This window comes from Astatotilapia calliptera, chromosome 10 (assembly GCF_964374335.1).
Source record: "Astatotilapia calliptera chromosome 10, fAstCal68.1, whole genome shotgun sequence".
Classification (NCBI taxonomy): domain Eukaryota; kingdom Metazoa; phylum Chordata; class Actinopteri; order Cichliformes; family Cichlidae; genus Astatotilapia; species Astatotilapia calliptera.
Window position 1 is genome coordinate 15,584,772 of NC_137431.1, and position 26,964 is coordinate 15,611,735.

Genomic DNA, 26,964 nt, shown 5'->3' on the forward strand with positions numbered 1-26,964 from the left:
GTCAAGCTGACATTCACACTTTAACGCAGTCTCAGCGTTTATGTGCAGCGAAATTGTTAACATAATCTAAAAAAGCAGCCAAAGGTTTCTCAGAAACAGTCGCTGAAGAGCTGCCATTTTTAATGATGATGCTTTGATTCATTGTTTTGGAATAAAGGCTGTGAATGGATTTATTCACTACAACAAGTATCGTCAGTAAAAGCGCATGATAACAGCTTGCGTTGATAATTTACAGCCTCTAACTGCATCCTATCACCAGAGTGCTGTCCTCACTGATATAGTGCCTGTGGGTCTCGTGCTGGTATTGTCTAGCCTGGGGCTCGGGACCTTGGGCTTATCAGGCGCTCTGATCCCTCTCTTTTTTTTTTTTTTGTCTAATTGCATCTGTGTGCTACATTGCTATCATTAGTTGGTTTAACCTACATACAAGAAACCTGTTGGACTCCATCCAGTAAACAGAGCCGTTGCGAACACACTCCCATCATGAATTTGAATAGTTCAAACGGATTGGATTTATATAGCGCTTTTCAAGGCACCCAAAGCGCTTTACAATACCATTCACTCTCGCATTCACACGCTGGTGGAGGCAAGCTACGGTTGTAGCCACAGCTGCCCCTCTGGCCAACACCAGTAGGCGGTAGGGTAAAGTGTCTTTCCCCAAGGACACAACGAACAGGACAGAGAGCCCAGGGATCGAACCGGTGACCTTCCGGTTACAGATACGCTTCCCAACCCCCTGAGCCACGGTCGCCCGGCCTGAAATAAAAACTACAAATAATTGGTGCAACACCTACATGAGTAGTAAAACTTCCGTTACTTTTACATAAGAAAATGGTGCTGAGTTGTTTGTTTGAGGCTTGAATTTGCGCAGTCTCTAAACCCAGAGAGCAAACAACACACATAGATGTGCGTATCTGCGCTCACGTCAGTGTTCAAATTACATATTAGACATGTAGGCCTTGTGGAAGATTGAGCGTGCACTATTATTCACAAGTATCTAATTACACTTCTGTCCCTTGTGTTTTTCAGTGGATGCCGTTGTTATTAATCAGACTTTTTCCTCCCCATTCACTCTCATAAACACAATTATACTCCCTTTCCTTTTAGCACCTCAAAGTGTACAATCACAGCTGTCACTTTAAGCTGTAAAATTGTAGTGATGGCATGACTATAGACTGGAGGCATATCATCATTTCCTTTTTGTTGTTTATGTTGTTGTTATGATTGGATGAGCTGAAGTTTTTATTTTCCGGCGTACAGCTGGTGCATTCACTGTCCATCAACACAGATTCTGGGATTTTTGTCGAGTCGCAATTCTGACGATAACTGTTTGTGCAGGTCAAGGTAAAGTCCATAGATGCCTTTTTTCACCAACTCACTCTAAGTTGAATTTGCGGCTAAATGTACGTGCATGTTTATTCTGTATTTTACAATTATGAATCATGCCTGAAACAGCTAAATAAATAAGTCAGATTTTATTTATGGCTTTTAAGACAGTTTTTGTTTTTTATTCAGAATGGGTCTGAAATGGAAATACAAGACTTTATATTTCGGAATACAAAGATACCACGGTTAATTCTACAAGCCCCAACAAAAATCTCTTTTGTCCTTTTTCCAGCAGCTAAACAGCAGTTTCTGCTTCACTGATGACAGCTGCAATGGATTTACTTCACTAGCCTGTAACCTGGATGCTGCGAATATGCAGGTATGAAAAATGTAAACTTGAGCTTATATGTGACACTGATTAATGGCTGTGGACAAAGGTTTGTGGGGGACTTTTGCAAGACATACAGTATCTTCCGTGTGAGTTCTGAAGACAGTTGAACCAACAAGGGAAACTGCGGTGTTGGCTGTCATGTAGACATTTTAGTGTTTGTCATCGGGGGCGGGGATTTTCTCAAGCGTGGGCTCCACGCCCCAGATCTCACGAGCATACTGGGCAATGGTGCGGTCACTGGAGAACTTGCCACACCCAGCAATGTTGTAGATCACCTTCTTGGTCCATTCCTTGGGATTCTAGGGGAGAATAAAAATGATTGATAAGCCAAGAATAACTTGACTTTTACACTGTGAATGAGACAACTATCTATATCATACTATGAATACATAAGAAGCATTTTTTCCCAGCTTTTGCATTTAATTCCTACCTTATAAAGAGCATTGACTTTCTCTTGGCATTTAATGTAGTCTTCATAGTCAGCAAAGACCTTAAACCTATGCAGAGAATAATGCCATTAACCAAATGATAACATAACAGGCTAATAACAAAGTTCACCTGTTGCATATGAATAAATGCATATGTGTGAATGAACATGTGCACTGAATATTGCTTTGCATGCAGCAACACCAGGATGTTCAGCAAGTTCATACACAATATTTGTATGTGTGCATGCAGGTCTGAGCCTCAGGCATCTAATGTTAGATGTGTCTCTACCTGTCATGATGCATCAGCATGTTGACAATTTCTTTAAACAGGTCAGGCTGCTTTGGGCTAAAGAAGCCTCCAGCAATCTGGTCAATAGCCTGTTTCAGCTCAGGCAGACGGTTGTAGTACTCTTCGGCGTGGTATCTAAGCAGGAAAGAAAATAAATAACAAACACATTCAGAAACACAGAAGGCCCAGGTTGTCGCCGTAGTAACTGAATCATTCACAAGGAAAAAGCAAATAGGGCCTATAAAAAATATGAGCCCAAGGCCACACCTTTTTCGTGTGGAAAATCTCAGTTTGTGTGGACATAACATTTGAGTCTCTGTTTGGATTGTCAGAGCATGTGTACACTCGTTTTAATATCAGAAAATCTTGATAGTTGATCTTTTGTTTGTCTGACAGATATGGCAATATATTACGTACAGTAGTTATCGAAATTACAAAGACAATATGAGGCTAGGAGTAATAAATGTTCTCTCCTTACCCTCTCTTTTCAAGGGCCTCGACATCGTCCACCCTCATGCCGAAGATAAATAGGTTTTCTTCACCGGCCTCCTCTGCCATCTCCACGTTGGCCCCGTCCATGGTGCCAATGGTCAGGGCGCCATTCAGCATGAACTTCATGTTGCCAGTGCCAGAGGCCTCAGTTCCAGCTGTAGAGATCTGCTCTGACAGGTCAGCAGCAGGGATGCCTGGGAAAGAGCAGAAGTAGGGGTTTGAGAAATTTTAGAATAAATATTAATAAACATTTGCAGTGATTTGGTAATTACCTTTTTCTGCCAGTGTTACTCTGTAGTTCTCCAAAAAGATTACTTTCAGACGGTCTCCAACGACAGGATCATTGTTGACCACCTCACCGATAGCCGTGATCAGGCGGATAATCATTTTTGCAGTGTGGTATCCAGGAGCAGCCTGCAAGAGAGCCACAGTTAGAGACACGACATTAAATAGCCTTAACACTTCGTATCGAATGGTGCTGAAATGTGACATAAATTTAAAGCTAATAGCTGTTAAATTAAAATACAAACCTTTCCTCCAATCATGATAGTTCTTGGGGTCCACTGCTTGTTGGGATCCTTCTTGATGCCTGGTGGAGATATAAAGAGACAAAACTGAGGCGAGCAGCAAAATCCTTTTTGTAGGCTCTGACACACAGTCGGTAAAGATCTGGAGCAACATGTTATTTGGATTTGAGAAAATATCAAATCAAATGAAAATGGCAGAGGCTTTTAAATGCATCCTTACGGTTGTAATAAGTGATGATGTGCAGGCAGTTGAGCAGCTGTCTCTTGTATTCATGGATTCTCTTGACTTGAACGTCAAACATGGAGTTGGGGTTGATCTTCACCTTGTAGTGCTCTTCCAGGTGCACAGCGAATTTCATTTTGTTTTCCTACGTGATCAAAACATTTATTTTACTCCAAAAAAAGAAAACAAGTCATAGTCAAAGTATGGTAACCCAAGAACATGAGAAAAGAAAAGCACAATTGTGACTGTCAGGAATGCCTTTTTGGCCATATGCGTATACTACTGTCTGCCTTGGGGAGGTTTCAGGGCTAATGATGTATTCATTTTATTTGCTTGTCAGTTGCAGAGACAGAAAAGAGCTACATGACTGTCACGTGTCAGAGATGAGAGGTGGATCTCTGGAATTTCTTCATTAACCGAGTCAGTGCTTGCTTCCCAGAACACCTTCCTCTGTCTGTAACTGTTTGCTGTAAAATATTGTCTTTGTTATGCAACTAAATGAACCAAGGTCACAGTCCAGTGGTCCAGTGTTGTGAGCTCAAACACAAGGCGAGTGTCACGTGTTGAATATCGCATGTGTCAGAAGCCATGGACCAATGTGCCTAAGGCCTTGAGGTAAGCCCACTGACTCATGCCCAACTGACAGTCAGGGCCCACCTCTATCCTGATGCTATTACTGTTCATGTGCAGAAATGTACTCTGAAAGCCCCAAGGACAACAGCCATCTAGGCTTGCGAAGTATTCATAAAATGGCATTTTTCCCAGACTGAAGTGGTAAACCACAATATGTGCTGGCTACGGTGTAGATGCTGCAGTTATTAACTGTTAATGCAGGCTTTGACACTGATCTTAGAGGAACAAATAGGTCAGCAGGTTGGGTCTCTGGAAAAAAACGATATTTCATCAGATATTTTACAGAACAGTTTGTGTGTGCACTCTGAAAACAGGCACAGGTTGCTTAATGTGAAATATATGTGCCGCTTCTCTGCAGGACTTCGACATCCTGTCATCTTCAGACACAATTATAAACATTCACAAGCATTCTTGTATCTTTTTGAGCATAATGCTGGATACATATTAGACAAAATAACACATTACTTGCCTGTTTCACTTTGGCAATATCACGAATGAAAGCCTCATCATTCACAAACTTGATGAGGTTCCTAAGCTGGTCAAGGTCACGAATGAAGTCCTCCCCAATTCTCTAATGAGAAAAAGATAAGTGAAAAAATAAATGAGTAAATAAATTGACTGATCATTGTCCTTTGTTAAGTATAACCTAAATTTAAGCACTGTGTCCCTTGTATATTTGAAACACTGCTAACCTCGGCAATGACCTCGGCAAGCCCGGGGTTGCACATAACCAGCCAGCGGCGAGGAGTAATGCCGTTGGTCTTGTTTTGGAACTTATGTGGCTCCATTTCATAGAAGTCCTTGAAGCTGCGGGAGAGCATAGCATATATCAGAACACACAGATGATGTGCAGTCCTTGAAATGACAGAGGATGGGGATTTATGAAACAGATAGCAATACACTTACTACACACACTCGTGCATCTGTGTGCGACGTTGATTATGATTTACCACTACAAAGGATGATCAGTTTTTGTTTAGAGACGTACACTGTAGCTTTGAGGATGTCCGAGTGGATCTGAGCCACGCCGTTGACGGCATGGGAGCCCACAATGCACAGATGGGCCATGTTAATCCTCTTCTGTCCGCCTTCTTCAATGAGGGACATGCGGCGAAGGCGATCCACATCGCCGGGGTACTTAGCAGCAACTCTCTGCAAAATTCAAAGGTGCACGAGAAGCAAAAATAAACTAAGTCAGAGGTTATATTTCTTTATTTCATTTGCTGAATATGATTTTACTTGTCACACTTGTCACTGTAGGGTCAATACAGCTATTCTAAAATTATACCAGACCACCAGTAGGACAGTTTCAGTCAGGATTTAAGTAGATGAAAGTCAGTGTGTTATCTGGTTGAGCAACAGCTCATAAAAACCTGCCCACCACTTTATGTCAGAAACAAGTCTCTCTCTGTTCACGAAGAATGTGGGAGTCTATTCTGACAGATGTTGCAATTAAAAGCCCATCAGGACCATTTTGTCCTTTGACTTTTACATTACAGCATTTTGGTTCTCCTGCCAATCTTTGAAGTCTGTCCTTGCATTTTAATAAGGTTTCCTGTTGTCTCGTTCCACAGTAGCAATCTAAAATCCACGATGGAACAATATTATTAAAAAAGTAAGAATAAGTATTTTGTTTTTTCTGCTTCTTTACCTTTCAGGTTTTTCAGTTTCATGCTGTATTTATGCTAGAAGGTTAATATCTTTCTTAACTTATCTTACCTATGAAGCAGATTAAAATCATTAATTATAACATTAACTATATTTACATTGAGCCACAGGACAACGTCAATATGTCCTTCCTGTGCTATATATAGTAATTAGGAGCCATAGGGGCCTATGCATCCAGCACACCCCAGATTATGACATGCTGCAATGTGCAGAACTAACCTCCAGGTGGCGGCGGTTGATCTCATAGACTATTTCCAGATGACGGGGCAGCAGATGAGCAAACAGTTCGACTGGCCAGCGCTCCAGAGCTTCAGGGAGAACCGTGTGATTGGTGTAGGCACAGGTTCTCACACAGATGTCCCAGGCCTCACCATCAGCAGCAGGACATTAGGTTTAGTGAACAGAAAAATAAATAAATTCTGAGCTGATATCCACCCTGCATCCCTCCATTGTCATCATCATCAAGGTAATGACAGACATCAAGCGTCAAACACTGCGGTGACAGTAGGTAAGTTTTTAACTCCACCTTCTTGCTGAAAGAACAGGTCGCTTCTCCTTTTTTGTGACCTAATAGATCAGCAGTTGCTTCTGAACTCTCTCATCTGTAGTTCACTTTTTGTTTTGTTCGCCCTTCCAGCAGCTGAACTCTGTTTCTTTTGCTTGGTAGAGTGTCCACATTTACTCCAGTTATACTAGTGTCAACCATTTCAACTGCCTGGAGAAAACTACTGGCAAAAACAAACGGGTCAGCTTGCTTTGGTTGTGCATTCAAACCTTTAGCCTGGTAGCACACAGAAAGTGAGGCCTACTGGGAAATGTTCGCACCAATTTAAAGCCAGATGTGTCATTATTCTGTTACTGTTATACTGTGCAACAAACTGACCTCACTGTGATCATTTAAAGCAGCAAATCAACATAAAGCACACATAACCTTTTAAGACCCTTTTAGGGGTCGTATTAATCTGCTACTCACCGTTTCCCAGTTCAGCTTCTCTTCATCAACAAGAACCCTCATCAGCTCAGGAATAGCCATGGCTGGGTGAGTGTCATTCAGCTGGATGGCAACCTGAATATGCAAAACATTAAAGAAAGTCAAAACCGAGTTTGAATGGGTCACAGAGCGCTTTGTAGATACTATTCTTTTCAACTATTCTCCTAAGGTACAATAAAACCCACCTGCAACCTGTTCAAAAAACTGACAGAGGCAATTTAATGAAGACCCAGGGAGAACATCATGAGGAAATCTTTTCATTTTTGACAGAAACTATTTTGTTGAGTTTTTCACTTCACCTTGTCAGGCAGTTTGCTGAAGTCTGTGCGAGCAATCTCCCTGGAGCCAAACTTAGAGACCTTGAAACGGCGGATGATGTCTTGCAGGGTGGCAGACACCACAAAGTATTCCTGCTTCAGACGGAGCTCCTTTCCTTCAAAGAACTGCGGGTAAAGACACATATTTGTCTTTTTCTGTTCTGCAGTCAAAGATGAATTTTCTTTTATTATTCATTAAGCATAGCCTTTTGTATATCAGCGGCTGCTTTTTTTCGTGGACCACTAAAATATTTTAATATCACAATTACATATTAGACTTGTGAGAAAAGATTTAGTGAAGCTTTAATAGATCTATGTCTAATCTCTTAAGCAGAGACATTATGCTAACACCCATTAAGAATATACTGGCAAAGTGTACTACATGTGTATAAGCGTGCATTTGCATTTGTCCACTGTGCAGCTAATCAGTGTTTAAATCAGATCTCCCTTGAATATGCAAAAGACATAAATTTCACACTTTTCATCCCTCAAAGATACCAAATTCATGCCGCTATAAAAATGATGGTCTTACCAAAAATAAATTATTTATTCTCAATGATCCCAACTAAACCGCCACAAGATTGGTTCAGATCTCTAGATTCATGTATGTCCAAATTCCTTTGGAAAAATAAACCCCCACGTATAAGCTTAAAAACACTACAAAAGACCAAGGATAAAGGAGGACTAGAACTGCCTAACTTTCAGCACTACTTCTTAGCCAACAGGCTTCAGTTTATCTCAGGATGGCTAAAACACACCCTCTTAGATGAACCTTGGCTAGATGTAGAACAAGCACTCTGCAATAATCTAGAGATCTCAGATCTACCATTTATCAGCTCAAACATCCAACGACATGAATGCTTTAAAAGCATCAACATCAGCTCTTCTCTGACAGCATGGTGGGAGTTTCTAAAATTGACGGCGTCTTCATTAATCCCATGCAAACGTACACCTATCTGGAACAACCCTGACATATTACAAAACAATAATATGATAAACTTTTCAGATTGGAGTGATAAAGGAATCAAATATTTAGAACATATACTAGAAGGAACAGAATTTATTTCATTTGACGGACTAGTTACACAATATGGGATCAACAAGAAAAGATTTTTAGAATATCAACAAATTAAATCCATAGTAAAAAAGAAATTTAAACCGGGTCAAGTTGAACTACAAACACCACCAAGTGTGGTTCAATTTCTTACTCTTAAACCCCCCAAATTACTATCCAAAATATACAGAATGCTTTCTAAAACAGATGAATCAATATCACTTCCTATTGCAAAATGGGAAGCGGATTTATCAGTTAACTTAGACCTAAACTTCTGGTCTCAGATTTGCTTAAAAACCTTTCATCTAATTAGAAATCCCAGTCTTCAATTAATTCAATACAAAATATTACATAGAGTGCACTATACAGGTCATCGGATGTTCAAGATGGGCTTTACGTCTACCAACAACTGCTCACACTGTCAAACCAATTCACCGGACAATTATATCCACGCTCTTTGGTTCTGTCCACCAGTTCAGAAGTTTTGGCGCGAGATATGTGAAGACTTATCGAAGTGTCTGAAATGTAACATTCCAACTTCCCCCTTAGTGTGTTTGTTGGGCAGCTTAGATAATGTCACTACAGAAAAGAATATCGCCCATATGGTTTTCACTGCCCTATGCATAGCCAAGAAAACAGTCCTCATGAACTGGAAAAATAAAAATAATCTTAATTCTAACCAATATAGAAATTATCTATTAGATTACATTAGTCTTGATACAGCCTCTGCCACCACATCAGATCAATTGCTCTGGGCTCCTTTGATCAGCTCCATCACCTAGTGGGGGTGGGGGGTCATAGTTTGGTCCCGCCTTCACTGTTGTGATTGGTGTGGGGGTAGGGACAGGCTTAGGGCGTCGGGGGGTTCCCCGGAGGCATCTTCCTTGGGGGGCTCAACCCGGGGTAGCGGTCATGTCCGGTTAGGGGCTCTGTTGGCTCTCAGGTGACTGTTTCCTCGCGGCTGCGTGCAGCGGGGCTAGGGGAGGGTCTGTGCTGACGGACGTGGGTTACTGACCTGGTAGCCTGGCTGCCCCTGGGTGGGTCCGGGATAGGCGTGAGGTTCTGGGGGCGCTCCGTCTCTGGGCTGGGACCCGGACCGGGCCTCGGGGGCTTGGGTCCTGGTTGGTGTGTTGCCGGGGTTGTGGGCGGGTGGGTGCATGGGGGCCCAGCCCTGGAGCAGGGTGCCGCCGGTGCGTCGAGCCACCTGGGGGGCTCTTCAACTGGTGGGGGAGATTGTCACATCTTGCAGGAGCTTTCTTCTCTTCAGGAACTCTCTCTGCAGGAGGGGGAGATACAGGAGAGGTGGAGGAAGATCTCAGCCTGGGTGTTTATTGTCTTATGTAGTCTGGAAGATGAGTGGATGGTGGGGTGGGTGCAGTTTTCTCTGAGGTGGGGTTGGGTGGACTGTCCCGGGCTCTGTGGGGCCGGGCGGCGCTGCTGCACTGGGCCCGGTCTGGATGGGCCTGGGCCCCCTTTCCCTGGCGGGTCGCGGAGTATGGGGGTGCCTACTGGGGTCAGCGGGGGAGCTGGCCCCAGGGAGGGGTCACTTGCCCCTCCCTTCCTTCCCTCCCCATCTCCAGCTGCCTCCCTCTTCCCGCTCCACCACAACCACCCACACATGCAGGGCCTTGGAGTAGGGGTATGTCACCAGGGTGCAGAGGAGGCTACCCCCCCCCCCCCCCTGTCCCCTTCTGGCTGCCTCTGCCTCAATTTTATCCCACAACTTAGACATTCACATTACTCACACTCTCATTACACATACATATAGGATCTTGGGGGTGGGCACGATACACGGAGTCCAAAGTACCATCAGGGTGTACACCCCACCCCTGGCATCGTTGCCCACCTCTCAATTTTAAATACACGTAGACATTGAGGGCTAGCAGGAGGGACCATGCGCTTACCTGCTGCTCTCTGGCAGGTAGCTCCATGCCCTCCTGGGTTTTAATTACACCTTAGAACACACATGCATCAACATTACAATGAGCGGGTGGAGGGAGGTTTGGAGTCTTCTCTCACCCCCATTCTCTGCGACCTGCTGGAGCGGGGGGGGGCTAGGACTAGGAGGAGGAGTTGGCCGTCCGACTGCGGTCTGGAGTGTGGAGCCTTCCTGCTGCTGCGGAGTCGGGGCGGTCTGCCTCCCCCCACCGCAGGGAAAAGGGAAACACCACCTGGGTCTGGGTGCAGTTCCCCCCTCCAGGGGCGGGGGCACCTAGACCCGGTTTGTAGAGTACGCTTGGGGAGTGTGATCGTGTGTACAATGTCTCTTTATGTCTGTCTCCACGTTGGTTGAGTGTGGAGTAAGTGCATATGAGAGCATGAGGGTGGGAATGGATGTTTGTATCTGTGTGTGCCTGTATTTCTGTGTCTATATGTCAGGTTGGGTGTCAGGCGCCACCTCTCTGGGGACATCTCAGGCCCTCCAAGGTTTGGAGGCCTATCTCCCCCTACCACCACTTCCCCTGCCAGTGGCGGACCCCCTCAGACATCGGTGCGTTGGTGGTTCTTTGTGTCCGGGGATGGGCGTCCAGGTACACACCGGCTCACTCCTTGGCGGCCGCTTATCGGGGCCTGGAGCCTGGGGCTCGCTCGGGCCACTTCGGAGGTGGGGTGCCCCCGGCCTCTCGGCCTGGGGCTCGGTCACTCAGGTGCAGCTGGCTGCCGGCGGAGCTCACGGGCGCGTCACTGCAACCCCCCCTGGCTTCTGCTCCGCGGCTGCTGAGTGAGTCCTCATCTGGGACTCTCCTCAGCTCTTTCCGGGACAGTGGCGCGGCTGCCCCTCTGTTGGTCTTCCTTGGTCTCTTGTGTTCTGGGGGCCTCTGGATGTCTGGAGTTTTGATCTCCTCCACACCTGCTTCACGCCCTGGAGGACGGGGCTGTGGCCCCCCCACACCCTCTAGCAGATTATTACATGAAGGAACCTTTTAAAAAAACAAAAAACAAGCGCGTCCATGCTCACAGGTGTACACACGGGTGATCACACCCACAAACTACACCCTTTTTGGCTCCTACCTCAAAGCACACTGTGTTCTGTTGATCTTATGTGCTGCACAATAATGTTTAACATTTAGTATTTACTGTCATATTCCCATATATCATTGTGATGTTGTTTATTCTATTACTCTTGTTCTCTTCTGCTTGCTTTCTTTTTTCTTTCTCAGCAGGTGATCCAGGTGATTGATATATGCATTTTTTTTCTCTGCCCGTTCTGTTGGTTTTTGTCTTTTGCCCTTCTCCCCCGTCCCTCTTCTCAGCTGTTTCTCTTTCCCTCTTTCTTTCTCCCCTTCTTTCCCCCAGTCAAGTCTGTCCCGTATTCAGTAAGTGAAAATAAAATAAACAATAAAAGGTGAATCAAATGGACCATTATGGCAAGGCTGGGATGGTCAGTTTGGTAAAGTAAATCCGTTGGGCATCTTTCTTTGCCTTTAGACAACAATTCTGATGGCAAAAGAGCCAAACGGGACAGGCCAAGAAAAAAAAAATAAATAAATAAATAAGAAGTAGAGGTAAAAGCCAATGTGTTGGAGGCTATGAATATGTTTTTGGAAGAGTTAAGAGAATACTGTGTATTTGCTGTTTTGATTTGCCAAACAGAGAGGATTTGCAAAGACATTTTAAGGCTGATTAAAGCAACTTAAGGAATTATATAAAGGGATTAAAACTAGCAAAAATTTAGTCTTCAGTTTGCAATTTCATATACTGAAGAAACTGGAAACATTAGCTTTCAGTGTTTTGAAACAACCTCAGCTTTCATTTTTGACTAAATTTAATAAATGATCACCCTACTATTATAATATCCCGATATTACTAGAGCAAACTTGATTGAACAGCAGTGTAACACTACATCATGAGTTACACCACACTTTCTGTTCTCAAATGCAAAGACATAAATTACCACACTTGGCGTGAGCTATAACTCACGCTAGATGGTTATCTCCTAAATCCTCCTGCTGGAGCCTTTGAGGAGTCGGCACATGTTGGTCAGATCTTTTGTCAGATTTGAAACCGAGCTTCAGAGGAAGCTGGGAGAATACACATCGGCTCTAGCTGAGCACAAAGGACATTAGGTGTGGTCCAAATTATGGAAGTCCATCTCCCAGCTGAGCTAAGATAAGGTCTAACCAGTCACACACAGATCCCTTTGATATTCACATTCTTCTAGTTCCTCTAATTCAAGTTAATATCTGTATGCTCGGGCTATGAGTGCAGTGCTGGTGGATTAAATGGTAATAGAGCCACATTTTCTTACATTATCATTGGGATACAGAACACGGGAGATGTTCTCAGCCAGGTTTCTGTCCAAAACAGCCTGAATGTAGCCACCGACATTAACTATAAGGAAAAAGCAATTATTTAAGTTGATGCTAATTCTTATTTGACAGATGTATTTTTGAAAATACGTGCTCTCTGCCAGGATACATACAGTCTTTCAGGTTAAACTCGCACGGTGCCTTTGCAGACCACAGCCTCATGGTGTTGACAATGTTGTTTCTGTAGCCTGGGATAGGGGTGTCATAAGGCAGAGCCAGCACTACCTGTCAATACCATAACATGAAGAGCGAGTTATTTAAAACCGTAGATCATCAAAGAAATATCTTTCAGTTTAATTTGCTTTGTTCCACACATTCACCTGAGTATCAACCCATTTGACGCCATCGGGGTGATGCTCGGTCCTGCCATAAAAGTGAACTGGGCGCATGTACTCAGGACGTGCTTTTTCCCAAGGGTTGCCGTAGCGCAGCCAGTCATCGGCCTCCTCGACCTGGGTAAAGCCACACATTTGTATTGAGGCAGAAAACTGCTCATTAGCGGGTGGCTTCTGAGCTGAGCCAGGTATAAAGGGATGTCAGGTCATGATAATGAAAAGGAGACTCCTCCAGCAGGGTGATTTAAAAACAAAGCTGGTGTTACTTAAAAGGAAAGCAACAGCAGCTGTTTTCTCTCACTGAAAGGAATGTGAAGTTTAATCTTCTAACCTGCCAGCCATTGACAATTTTCTGATTGAAGATACCAAATTCATAGCGGATACCATAACCATAGGCAGCCAGGCCCAGTGAAGCCATGGAGTCCAGGAAACAGGCTGAAAACCAAAGGCAGGACATGATAACAGGTTCAATAATATCACAGCTCTTGGAAAGAAAGAAAGAAAGAAAGAAAGAAAGAAAGAAAGAAAGAAAGAAAGAAAGAAAGAAAGAAAGAAAGAAAGAAAGAAAGAAAGAAAGAAAGAAAGAAAGAAAGAAAGAAAGAAAGAAAGAAAGAAAGAAAAATGCAGTATTTTGGTCATCCAACAGGGATAAAAAAAAAAAATTCCTTTTGAATTTATTTAATACAAAGCATGAAAAGATGCTCACCTGCAAGGCGACCCAGGCCACCATTGCCCAAACCTGCATCTTCCTCCATGTCCTCCAGCTCCTCCATTTCCAGACCCAACTGAAGGAGACAAACGCATACAACAGCAAACCAGTGACTCGGGGATGCTCCCTCTCTGTTACAGTATTTGAAAGCAGCAATTTCACAGTTAAAAGAGGATTAAAATAAGCGTGTTTGTCTCACCTGGTACATGGCCTCGTCACAGGCATTCTCCAGTCCGAGGTTCACCATGGTGTTCTGCAGAGTGCGACCCATGTAGAACTCGAGGGAGATGTAGTACACACGCTGCATTGTGAATTCGAAAAGGAGAAAAAAAAAATCATATTTAGCAATCAAACAGGTCAAAACTGTCTTATGAACACTAGCAGAAATACTCAAGTGACATTCTGCGATCAGGGTCGGGGAAAGGTCCCACTAACACCCGCCCCATACTGTCAAAGAAATCTGCGAGTCTCATCTATTGGCTTCATGGTTCAGAGTGCGGAGAAATATGCCACCTGAGCCTCTGTTTAGCCTTTGCCATTTAGTTGTGTGCTTTTTTTTCTCTCTCTCTCTGACATGGAAGGGTGGACACAGGCTGTGGAGGTAAAGCAGGGGGAGAGAAGACTGGGCGACAGATTGCTTCAAGTATTATGTAACCCCAACATTTTGGGCTTGGGCAAAAATAACTCCTGTAGAGGTCACTGTAAAGGTCCGCTGATAACCTTTCATTGTGGAGTTCAAGTCTAGAGTAATAGGAGAAGTGGTTCAGATGGATGTGTAAAATAATAATGAATACATCTGACAGAGCCGTATCACTAGAGCGCTAACAGGATCTCCTGAATTATATATGACTCTGTTCCATATCTTATCTTTGTTTCATCTTCTTGTGTTGATTGGCTCTGCTTTTCCATGAATGTGTATTATTAGTGTTTAAATAGTTGCAATAGTAACTCTTCGGGACGTGATCTTTGCACAAAGATGTAGACGTGCTCTTGAGCTAGCATGTCTTCCCTCCTGCAAGACCTTTAAGAAGTTCACCTTTGACCTTTCGATGCAGAGCACCAGAAAAAGCTCTCGGCTGGTTTCTGAGTTAGAGCGCCCGATCAATAAACTTATTGTGAGGAGCAGCATGTGCAGATAATTTGCGAACTGAACTCGTGCATTGTAAGCTATGGCGTACAGGCAAATTTTCTTAACGTTATTAAAGAAAAATAATCTCTTTCATTCAGTGGGGTTATTAATAATCTCGCAAGAAACATTTTTCCCCACTAATAAGTTGAATTGGAGCTGAGTTTTGCTCTGCATCTGAACCCTCTATTGTAATTACAGACAGTTTCGTGTGACATTTTCGAGCAATAACGCGGTGTGGCGGCTAATATTGTGGTAACGGCAGCTTCATATTGTTCTTCTAAGGCTCTTTCTGTAGCTGTTGGCTAATAATACTGGGGTTGCTGAGATACAACTTCAATCCAACTGCTTTTAAGTGAACTCAGACACCCTCAGAGGCATTTGCTCATATGACACATGTGCTGTATGGTCAGACAGGAAGGGAACAGAAGGTCTTGGGGTGGTTTCATGTTTCAACACACTATAAGCACTGCAGCATACCAGCAGAGTGCTAAGAACCCCCAGTGAAGTTTAAATGTCATGACTTGGCATTACACCGATATCAAGCTGCTGAAGGTACAGTTGAAGAATACAAAGCTTTGGCTCTCGGTGGAGGAAGAAGTATTTACATCCCTACACCAATACACATTTTGCTTTTTCTTGCCATTAAAAAATTGCAACATTATAATATTTGATATCAAGCTGACAAAGTTTAAAGAAGAAAGCTAATTACATAGACAAGCGCCGCTCCTTTGACTGATATATGTTGACATTATACACACATGCATAAGACTAATGCATCAGCATAGCAGCAGGTTGAGTGGAACAGGAGCTGTAGTTTTGCCCAGAGTTAGCTCCTTAAAGGATTATTAGATAAATTTGAAAAATTTAGATAAAGTAAAACTAATGTGAAAGAAAAGAGGAAACAATTTCTTTCAATCTGTTTTTTTCTGTGTGTTTGTGTGTGTGTTATATGCTTACACCTTCTACAGGTATTTACTAGAAACAAACCTGAGTAATTGTCTTCAGGTACTTGACACCACTGTTTACTTTAAAAAATGTGAAACAGTGCAGAAGAAACAGGCATCCCATAAAACAGTGTAAGATCCGAAGTAATTGTAATGAAACAAATTTCTTTCATCTTTCCCTTATACCACTCTTACTCTATAACCACCCAAAATACAAGTTTGTACACAAATGGCCAAAAAGATATCAAAAAGATAGATTAATAATTGATTTGTAGGCGATAGGCTGTCACATCTAGATTTATTAGAACTTACTTTAGGGTCTTTCTCATAGTAGTACTGCTGGGTTCTGATCCACCTGCCAATCAAGTGGTCGCGCACCGTGTTGGCAAGCGCAAAGTAGTAATCCCTTTTGGTTGCCACATTTCTGTCCTTGACCAGAGTAAAGTGGAGATGCCTGTTGAAGTTTTGCTTCAGATCTGAAACGTTTTCGACGCCGGCAAGGCCTCTCACTGAAATCTGTTTCCTTCTATCGTGGTCAGACAACGGTTTAGACATGGTGGCGCAAGTGATCGCGGCTCAGGGCTCTGACACTGGGAGAATGTAAACAGTATGACAGCAGGTACACACCACCAGTCCCAGACACACAGCAAGACAGGCACCCACACCACAGCCCTGGCTTCACAGTTTTAAAGGCGCGATTATAAATATTAAGCGGAGGGTGGAGCAGATCGCTTGTTTAAGGTAAAAGGGTGGAGCGTATGCTGAGGACAGAGGGTGTCACATCACAGTTATGTCAGTCGCAGATAACTAAGAGTCCCTTTTGGGATCTGTTATGTGTTACTGGCATCAGAACAAAGAATTGTACAAGTCGACGTCATTTACACTATATAGTGAAGGGAGGTTTTTACTGTGGTTACTCTCACAAAATTAAAACTTTCCAGGTAAGCTGATCAAATAATTTAAAATAAGCTGTACAAATATTCTACTTGCCATAAACTCAGGATTGTATCTGTTGCTACATTGTATTTTTTCCAGTTTTATTTTTATTTTAAATTGTCTAGCTGTATTAGCCTGGTGTTATGTTCAAGGATCTCAAAGTGCAGCTCCCAGGCCACTGGCGACCCTTGGTGTCATCTTAAGCGGCCTTCAAGCATCCTGGGAATCCACAGTTCCTGCCCCACTATCATATAGCAGCACAGAAAGAACAAAACCAAGGCAATATTCTCTTCCATATTAATTCCTCTTTTCTAGCCATCAGAGCAGCAAAATAAAACATCACCCTGTGAACTGAAACATTAGAAAAACTAAACTAGTATTAGTATTTAATGTGTGCACCCCTGAATCAAACATTGGGTCATCAAAATTTTAAGAACCCCTTACGGATAATATCTCCAGCAGCTCACTTAATTTCCCCATATTTTGCAGGACTGTTTGGCTACCAGAGGATATTTTTACAAAAAAAGGTTTGTTGTGGCACTTTGAAAGCAAAGCTCTACAAAGTGTGCTAATAATCACACTGTAGGGTGACACTATTTGTCAGCCACTGCAGTACAGGGCAGTTACAGGGTACTTGCAGTATGTCTCTGACAATCCAAAAAACCTCTACTGCAAAGTTTAAAATTGTCTCTCTACGCTGTCATTTCACTCCTACTGTACATAGCTGCATTATCAGTTATCAGCACAAACCAGTAATCCAGTGCATGTATGTGTAGGTCACATCTGTTCAAAGCCTGAAGCAATAACAGACACAAAATCAGCTGCAGTGAAGCAACTAAAACCCACTCTATTTTCAGTTATCACTCCAGCTCGCCAAGCTATCATAAAGTCTTGACCTTCTATAAATAGCAACCCTGACCCAGTCCCAAAGGCCATGATATTTGAAAGGCGTATCCTGTTAATGTCAGCAAGAGCCAGTAGACAACACTGCTATATTACTAGTAGCTGGAGTCGAGTTTAAGAGGGGAAAGCAGTGTTTGCAAAGCTTGTTCTCAGCGGGATGCGGTGCCATGTGATTATCATCATCTTGTTAAAAGACGGGTTCTGCTTTTGGACTAAAATTGTTTAGTGAAAGAGTGACTCTTATTTCAGTGTCTACTTGTGCCAGATTGTGCTGCACATTGAATGAATGTTGACAGGAAAAGTATTGGGAATAAAATTAAATTATCTTGTCTTTCTTACCATTCCCCACTCTGTCGCCTGATTGGACTAGATGTGGAGAGAAAGAAAGAAAAAGGTGTTGTTGTTGCTGTCAAGCACAACAGCAGTTAGACAGCAGCTAAATAGAAATCAAGTTGCAGGTGGTAGTTGAGCTGCTTGGCAGTGCTTCATGGTCGTTTGTGCATCAACTGAAGAATTCTTAGAACACACACGCACACACAAGCACATACAGCTGTCTACATTTGCTGTTTCCTATTTAATCTTCCTATATGCCAAATGACCCCAGAACATCACATAGCAGATGACAGATTGAAGCTGGCGTGCCCCTGATTTATCCACAATGATGTGCAAACTATGTTCTTGCATGTCTACTGGCTTTTCTGTCAAATGGTACATCAAGCATTTCAAGACTAAACTCAATGAATGCATTGACTTTTTGATGAGAGCCCAAATTTTCAACAACAAATACAATTGCTTTGCACAGATTCTGCAGAAAGTGTGCCAGCAAAACGTGAGCATTTTTTAAAAATAAATAAATAAATAAACTCTTCTTTCTGCTCTTATTTACGATCTCTCCATCAAGTAATAATCGGGCATGTGAACATTTAATTAGCTTACATTTGAATTTTTATTCCACTGGAAATATTAACTGTGATTTTAATGAATGCTCTGATTGGCCAGGAGTAACCTCAGTTATTAAAGTGCCCATGATGTTTGACAGACATTAAAGTAAAGCAGCTAATGGACAGTAACTGCTGCTGCTGCTGAGAGCAACACTGACTTCTGCAAATTGGAATCAGCAACGGCAATATTAAAATATGTCTCATTTAGAGTTTACCTATTGATGTGAACTGATTTCTTAAAGCACATTTCTAATGATGTTTTATGAACACTGTTCGCGGGTTAAGTCTGTCTCTTTTTTTGGCTTAGAATAACTCCTGGGGATTTTTGTTTTCTCACCTTATTTTTCAAAAGTCTAAGCTGACAATGAGAGAAAACCTCTCTTTGCACGGTTATAAATATGCCTGAATGCTTTCACACGAAATGATGTGCCACATTTTCAGTTGCAATCTCTGTCTTGCGCCTTTGTGTTTCTCTGGAACTTTTTACATTCGAGATTTTACACAGATGCCTTTTTTTCCCCCTTTCATTTTTCTTATATTCCTATATTTGCCTGACTTCCTCCCCTTTTAAGCAAAATAAAAAAAAATTTCATTTTCACAAACCTTTAATACGAGATTTATCAGAATCTCGTATTAAAGATTTGCATGGGCGAGTTCACCAGAGACTGCATTAGTTCAGCGCACAGATATGAGAAAATGAATGATTAATGGGTAGCAGGGGGCATTGCAATGTTCCAGTTAAAATGTTTACTTTTTTCTGGGGTTTGTTTGAATGGTTTTTGCACTTGTCTGCATTCAACACTCCCGCCACCCAAATCAGCAGTCAAACACCTGAAAAGTTTAAATTTAAAACCTGATGTTGATGTGGCTGCAGTTCTCCGTTATTCACGCTCTTGCTCCATTCACAGACTGACATCCAGACTGTTGAACTGAGTCTGTTTCCTCTTCTTTTCCTGGTGAGAGTGAGCATCTTTGTTTACATCTCACCGAAAATTAAGGACAACACCTACTGCTTGGCGCACATTGCTTTTCACACACAAGACTGCAAACCAGCAATCCCTAGAAGGCCTTGGTGTTTTGTTATTATAATGCATTAACTTTAATTAAGTTACGTAGTTTCAAATATGTTCTGCTAAACTGTAAAATCTGAACTTGCTCAATTAATTTTCATACATAGTTTATCTCCAGTCTTCCTGCAATGATTTCTAATAGTGCCAGACAAGATAAGTACTTGGGCTTGTGTGTGTGCATGTGTGCGTGTGTGAAATGCAGTTTTATCTCAGATGGCTGAAAAGACGTTTAATTGCATACACACTGAGCATATCTGTTGTGCACCGTTAAAATGGAACACCAATCATCTGATTTGCACTGCTGGCAATGAATCACAAGAGAACGGGTTCATAGGGGACATTAAGTTGCTGAGTGTTTTACTCAGGTGAAATGCTTTTTTTTTTCTTCTCTCCCGCTCCCCATCCTTGTTTATCCGTGAACTTGTCAACATGACGCCGGGACGGAAAGGAAGGAATAGTGTCATCTGGTGGTAAATCCGGAAATGTCACAGTGGAGTGAGTGTGAGTGCAGAGGGGACCTGGCAGTACCAGCAACTGCACCTGTTATGAGGAGTGAGCAATATCAGCCCATTAAATATATATTCGACACAACACATAGAAAAGTGCTGACTGATGAATGAAGGACTGGTTCAGTTTCCTCATCGAGTTTCATGAAGCTATCAAACGGCATCAAAATTTATTAAGTTGATTTTAGAAAAATCCCACTCATGATTCACACCCAGACGTTTTGTTATTAATCCTTATCTCTTTGAACTTCTTTACCGGGAATGTGCGAGCATGTACACGCTACCTGACAGACAGCGCCTTCAGTCACCTGGCAGGAACTCCACTTGGCACCCTGGTCACGTATATTTCGGTAAAGCTCCACCCTTTCTCAAACTGAGCGAATGTTTGATCATGTAGAATAATCAGAAGTGTTGCTTGCCACCAGGCAAGGCAGACAACTGCTTGGGGGTCCCAGGCCAGTGGGGTGCCCCCAAGGGCTGACAAACTTTAAACTACTGAAGCTGCAATGTGCAAAGTGTGGAATGATATCACGTAAGACCTGATTTCCCTAAAGGGGCTCCATCTTACTCCACTCGCTCTCTTTGCAAGTGGCGTGCATGATTCTGTTTAAACACACCTAATAACAACAACAAAAGCCACTCAGTGGAAATAAAGAAGAGTTGGGAGTGCAAAAAAGAAAGAAGATGGTAAACACGCGGGTACTTATATAGCACTTTTCTACTCAGTTGAGCACTTAAAGGACTTCCTACTACAAGTCTCATTCACCCAGTCACGCACTTTTATTCATTCCTAAGTGCTTTACAACATTCATTCACCCACACGCACACATCGGGGATGCAGTATCAGTTTGTTGATCAAAAAGGAGCATAAAGGGCAACTTTTTGCCTGAGGATACTTCAGCTCAAGGAATTAGGGATCGACCCACCAACCTTGCAAATAGCATACAACCCACTCCACCACCTGAGCCACAGCCTAGCCTTAAATTTTGGGAGAGACGATTAATTAATGTAACTTCCACTTGAATTGTCATTATTTATTTTGTTATTCCTGTTATTATTTCTTTTGCCCTCAGATGGCTGCCCCTCACTGAGCCTGATTCTGCGTTTTCCTTCCCACTGTCACCAAGTGCTTGCTAAAAGGTCGTTTGATTGTTGTGGTTATCTCTCTATCATTGTAGGGTCTTTACCTTGCAATATAAAGCACCTTGCTGTTGTGATTGGCATTATATAAATAAAATGTAATTCAATTGAATTTACTTTGACATTTAATGCTGGTTAACTAGCATAGCAGCCTAGTGTGTCCCACTGTGACCCACTTGGTACACTTGCTGGCATAGCTATCAGCCTGAAAGAACGTAGAAGCTTGTAGTTACAGTTTTGACACCATATAATCAGTTAATCAGTCAACTTGATCTTGGGCATTGTTACTGACATAAGTATGGTCTCCGCCATTTCTAGAGTATAGTTTTTCCTCTCAAATCTTTTTTTTAGAACTGTCGTTGTCTTTGTTGGTTTTGACAACAATCACACATTGTTATGCAGAAGTTAATTGTACAAATTCCCCCAAAATATTTCAGCAACATTAGGAATTCATAATTCTAAATAATATTATATCTAATAACAATTTTTTTTTTACTTGTTCAATACCTAAAAATAAATAAATAAAATAAAATAAGCTGTTTTTGTTCTTGGCATGGAAGTCCAGATTTTGATAAATTGATAAAGCCTTGAACAGTGAGTCAAAGTGCCAGCACACCAGGACCCTGAAAATGAAGCTGCCAAACAGAATTCAACCATCATTAATTATATCATTCACACCTGTAATTTTCCAACTGTGACATGTCAAAATGTCCTCTGTGAAAAGGCCTATTGATTTCCTGTCTTTGTATCTGCTGTGTCATATTATCCCATAACAATTCCAAAGCAATGAGCCGAGTTGGTAATAATACTGTTGTTCAAACATTATGATAATAGGAATACTGCTATACATTGGTATTACTTCAAATTTGACCTGCTGCACTAATTCAGCATAATGGCTCATTATGTATTAGTATGTCTTCTAATCCATAATGACTATTACGCACTATTGCAAAGCAGTTAAGATACTCTGCAGCTTTTAATTGGTTGGCTACTTTACTACCTGCTAGGAATCCTTGTTAACTGTACTTGCCCCACACTTTTTATGATGGTAGAGTGTCTGGCTTGTTTTGAGTATTTACTGCTTATTTGAACTGCTCCAGACTCTATCACAAGGACGGCACAAGCCACAGGAATGTTTTGCACTGGTGAATGAACATTCTTCAAATAAAATACATGTAAATAAATAAATAAACTTTTGCAGCTGAATCCCATAAAGTAAGTTCAGTAATATGCATACTTTTCTTAAACCCTCAGGACTTTCTCCTATGAAAGTTGTTCAATATTTTATTGCAGTTGTTGCTCTTTGCACAAGAGATGCGCACCTCCATTTCCTCATCGAGGCCGCAGAGCTTCACTCTGCCTTAGACCAGAACAAAAATCAATAATTGCCGTTGACTGGTCACTAAAATATACACTGCTGTCTGGTAAGGTGTTGTGCAGACTAAAATACCACAGACATTCACAATAAAGGTTTCTATTGGTCAGATGCTGATTATATCCCAAAAACAGGGGAAGGGGGGATAAAAGCGTAATGATAACACAGAAATAAGATTTAGTGTAATAAAGAAAATAAGACCTTCTATATATCCTGCTGTAGAAGCAACATGTCTTCAGCCTTGCCATTAAACTCAAAGTAGCAACTCAAAGCATATATTATAACTGCCAAGAAAAGTCCCTGCAGTGCTCAAAGAAAGAGGGGGGGAGGCATATCCAGGGTCCAAAAAGCTGAGGAGAGATGTTAAAGGTAAGATAAGACGATGACAAGAAGGGGATGTTTTTGTCAGCTGCTGTGCCATGTACATGCAAAATCAGCCAGTGATCTGCAGACATTTCACCTCCAAAAAGCAAGTGAACTTTGCCTTTTAAATACGGGTTTGAAATAATTAGACGTCTGATGAGGACATTGTTTGGACTGCAGTGCACCATCTTTACTATGTGACTGGCAGGCAGATGAGTTGTGGTGACAAGTGGACACACTTTCAATTCAGATTTAGTTGCATTTGTTGAATTCCATACTACTTTCATTAACATTTCCATTAGTTTTTTGGGGATATATATATATATATATATATATATATATATATATATATATATATATATATATATATATATATATATATATATATATATATATATATATATATATATATTGAGGCAGATTTTTGGTCTGGAGTATTCAGGTGTTTGTTAACACGATGCCAAGAAGGGAATTAGTTGTTGCTGTCCAGAATTCTAGGAAGGGTTATAAGAGAATTTCCAAACAACTTTAAATTCTTCAATCTACAGTATGAAAAAAAGATTTTTCACACATGGAAAACATTCAAGACAGTTGCCAATCTTCCCAGGATTGGGCCGCCCAGCAAATTAACCTCAAGGTTAGACTGAATAATGTTCAGAGAAACTGCAAAAAAAACCAACCAAATATGACTTGCTTGGAAGTGCTGCCAGGAGAAAACGTCTTCTCTCTGAAACAAACATGGCAGCATTAGCATGACTTAGGTTTGCAAAGTTGCATCTGAAGAAACCACAAGACTTATGAAAAAATGTGATTTAGACTTGTTTTGCAGACACAGGACCATGGGCAGCTTGATGTCATTAAGTTGACCATGAACTCTTTCGTATACCACAGTATCCATCTGTGCAATCGATCCCACGGCTGCAAATCTACAACAGAATGTCTGAAAAAGAAAAGAATCAAGGTGTCGAAATGGCCGAGTCAAAGTCCAGACCTCTACCCGACTAACGTGCTCTGGTCCTCGGGAGAGCTGTTCATAAAGAAAACCCTGCAAACCTCAATGCAATAAAGCAATGCTGTAAAGAAAAGTGGGCCAAAATCCCTCCACAATGATGTGAGAGACTGATAAACTCATACAAAAACCATTATCTCAAGTTCTCAAAGTTCTTGCTGCTAAAGGTGTACAAGCTAGTGAATAATAAGGACATAACATGGCTATATATATGTATGTATGCATTGCTGAATTTCCCTCTGTGTTAAATCATGAACGTTGCTATATTGTTGATTTTAGCAGCAAATGTGACCGTAAAAATATTCAACCCCGTTTTTACTCAGTTGGACTGAATTGTTTCACAGGTAAAAACATTTCAGCACATTCATTATTCATTTGTCATCCTCAGACTCAAGATTGCTTTGATTTTATCTGTCTCACAAGGAAGGCTTAGTCCCATACCGGCTCACCTTAACAGGCTTTTAGAGTTTTAAATGGGTGAGTCAACCATCACCAATAAGTCAAATATTCTACACTTCACAGCATGCTGCATAGACCTGATGTAGGATAGTGAATACAGAATCAGCAGTTATAGAAAACTGATACGTGACCTCACTTTTTTCTTTCTGCACAAATCCAAATGTCCTCAGTTTCTCTGAATCCAATTCCAGCATGGAAAAGCAGCATGATTAAACAAAGGAGCTTGAAGTATCATCCAGAAAATGTACAGCTCACTCCAACATAATGAGGTTAAATTTTGATTTTCTCCACCAGAAGACTTATATAACCCTGTGTGAAGTCTTTGCAGTTTATCTCTGTTGTCTGCTTGTGTGTGTCTGTGTGTCTGTGTTCCTTATATAAAGCAAGCTGACTTGCTTTTGTGCATTAAATGTACTCTACTACCTTTTTCATATCATTTTACACAAAAATCAACTTCAAAAGTTAAAACTATTGTTTTGTTTTTTTTTACTTTTCCCGCTTTTTCTTCTCTTTCCTGCCATTAATTTAATGTGATTTGAGCAGAACTAAGAATTACAGTGTAAATAAAGCTCACATCCATACTCGCTCACTTACAGGGATGATAGCAGCTTGAAATATTACACCCCAGCCTGCACACTGGTGTCACTGTTAACTTTGGACAGTCTTTTTTATAAAAAAACAAAAACAAAAAACTTTCCCTCAGAGCCATGGAAGTTTTCGTGCTTTAAATAGTTGGTGGGGGGGGAGGTGAACGTGGAGGGAGGCTGCTAATGTAGGAATGACACCACGGTGTGTTTTGTTACATGATGTCAAACAAAGATGGCAACTGGATGAGTAAGCTGCTCATTAAGGCACACATGGAGCTGTGGACCCTAGAATGGAGCAAGGGGACTAGTTTTAGTGGTGATGTGGGGGGGGGGGGGTGACCACAATCCGATCATCTGTCTTGCTCAAGGACACTCTGGCAACACGAAGAGACCTAAGGCAGGATCTGGTTGAACATTTGAACCGCCTCCTTAAAAATAGGATGGCACTCCTATGTTGAGATATCCCACTTAATATGATACTCGTGATGGAAATTCCAGTTTACCTGCTTAAATATTGCAGGTTACATTTCTGTGGTTAAACGCCGTTTAATCCTCCATGGCAACGCTGCTGTTATAGTTTGATGGGAAGCGGGATTGGTCAACAGCAGCTGACCGCGCCCTCAACCCATATAAGCTACCTACCAAACTATTACCATCAAGTGTCGGGGGAATGACGGCTCTGCTGCCGCTGCTGCTGCTGCCCTCGGTGCGGCGGAGGAGAGAAAGCATCTTTGTTTGTACAGAGAAGCTCTGGGCTTCCCTGCCCGCCTGCCTCCATCGACACAGCAACATTTGAAGATAAGAATATCCTTTCTGAAGACAGAGGTCGCTTATTCATCTGCCGCATTCATCTCTGCTCAATTTAGGATTTTTTTTCCCCCTTTCCCCCCTCCTCCTCTTCCTCATCCTCTCTTCTCTCTCCCTGTCTTTTGCCTGGCTGGAATAATCAAACCCTCCCTGTATCCATGTGTCGGATCGCTGGATGATGCACAGGTAGGCTAAATGACACCGCACACCTCCTACACAGAAACGACCTTATGGACGGCGATAATTGGCTTTAAAGCGTGCTGCAGTAGAAAGCTACAAGATAAGCCGCGCTGTATCAGTGTCTGTGTGTTTTTATTTTTATTATTTTTATTTTGTTTTTCAATGTCAGTGGTCCAGAATTGTTTGCATTTCAATTCTTGTGGGGGGGGGGGGGGGGCGATAGGCTGCTGCTGCTGCTCACCAATTATGGACACTTCTCCTGAGGTTTCTTTTGGAGATTTCACTTAAAGCAACGAGAGATAATCACATTTAAAAACCAAGCCGCCTTTTCCCCCCTCTCTCTAACGCTTTGCTTTTTTGTATCCGTGTTTACAGTCAGTTGAGGGAGGGTGGAGGAGAGGTATGGTTTCCAAATTCAACACGGTTGCGGTTGAGGTCGCTTAATTGCGTGCCGGCAGACATGCCCTGTGGTTAGGCTACAGCACATACAGCGGGGGCTTTTCCTTTGAATACAGGCTGCACAACACACACACACACGCACACACACACGCACAAGCCATTGTTTCATTTCGTCAGATGCCACATGCCGGGATGGCTAGGTATTAATTTTTTATATAAAAAAGTGAAGTTAAGGTGGTCTTTGAGTCATGCAGCACGCAGGGCCCTTGTCTCCGAAATGCTCGAGGTAGCCTATTTATTATTGAGAGGGATTTCATGTTCTGTGCCAGAGGACTGGCCAGTTTAAAGATAGGAGAAGGAGAGACAGGCAGACACAGAGAGGGAGAGAGAGAGAGGGAGGGAACAGTGGAGTAAAACAGTTGTCACATCCTTTGCATCCTCAGCAGCTTCACTTTAATATTATCTTTAAAACCTGAGAAAGTTGTGCACTGGAAATTATGATTATTGATATGTTTTTGATATA

At 42.1% G+C, this 26,964-nt stretch overlaps 2 protein-coding genes across 8 annotated transcripts in view; one reads left to right on the forward strand and one right to left on the reverse strand.

Annotated features, from left to right (window-relative positions):
• Nucleotides 1–1,473: 1,473 nt before the first annotated feature.
• Nucleotides 1,474–16,435, reverse strand: pygma (phosphorylase, glycogen, muscle A). The gene is made up of 20 exons (XM_026182009.2): nt 16,079–16,435; nt 13,893–13,994; nt 13,691–13,769; nt 13,316–13,419; nt 12,970–13,101; nt 12,763–12,874; nt 12,589–12,671; nt 7,268–7,411; nt 6,951–7,043; nt 6,197–6,343; nt 5,298–5,461; nt 5,002–5,116; nt 4,779–4,880; nt 3,674–3,821; nt 3,457–3,515; nt 3,199–3,340; nt 2,913–3,120; nt 2,435–2,569; nt 2,148–2,214; nt 1,474–2,016 (listed from the first exon to the last, which is right to left on the reverse strand). Exons 1-20 carry the CDS (start codon nt 16,319–16,321, stop codon nt 1,867–1,869), a joined length of 2,529 nt encoding a protein of 842 aa, XP_026037794.2. The 5' UTR covers nt 16,322–16,435; the 3' UTR covers nt 1,474–1,866.
• A 9,210-nt stretch (nt 16,436–25,645) lies between these two features.
• LOC113031125 (neurexin-2-like) overlaps nt 25,646–26,964 on the forward strand; it is a 127,899-nt gene continuing 126,580 nt past the window's right edge. For 4 of the 7 annotated variants that reach the window (XM_026183025.2, XM_080307083.1, XM_080307082.1 and 1 more), the window contains exon 1: nt 25,650–26,048. The gene's annotated coding sequence lies outside the window, so the exon portion shown is untranslated. Of the gene's footprint in view, nt 26,049–26,964 lie in introns of all 7 variants that reach the window. The other 3 variants (XM_080307085.1, XM_080307086.1, XM_080307087.1) reach the window with 1 other exon arrangement.

Excerpts from the sequence above, each read along its gene's own strand:
- pygma (XM_026182009.2), bottom strand. The coding sequence starts at position 16,321 with ATGTCTAAACCGTTGTCTGACCACGATAGAAGGAAACAGATTTCAGTG. Across the intron at positions 7,412-12,588 it reads TTCTGTATCCCAATGATAAT|TTCTTTGAAGGAAAGGAGCT; the intron begins GTAAGAAAATGT and ends CTTTACCCGCAG. Across the intron at positions 2,570-2,912 it reads GAGGCCCTTGAAAAGAGAGG|ATACCACGCCGAAGAGTACT; the intron begins GTAAGGAGAGAA and ends TTTCCTGCTTAG.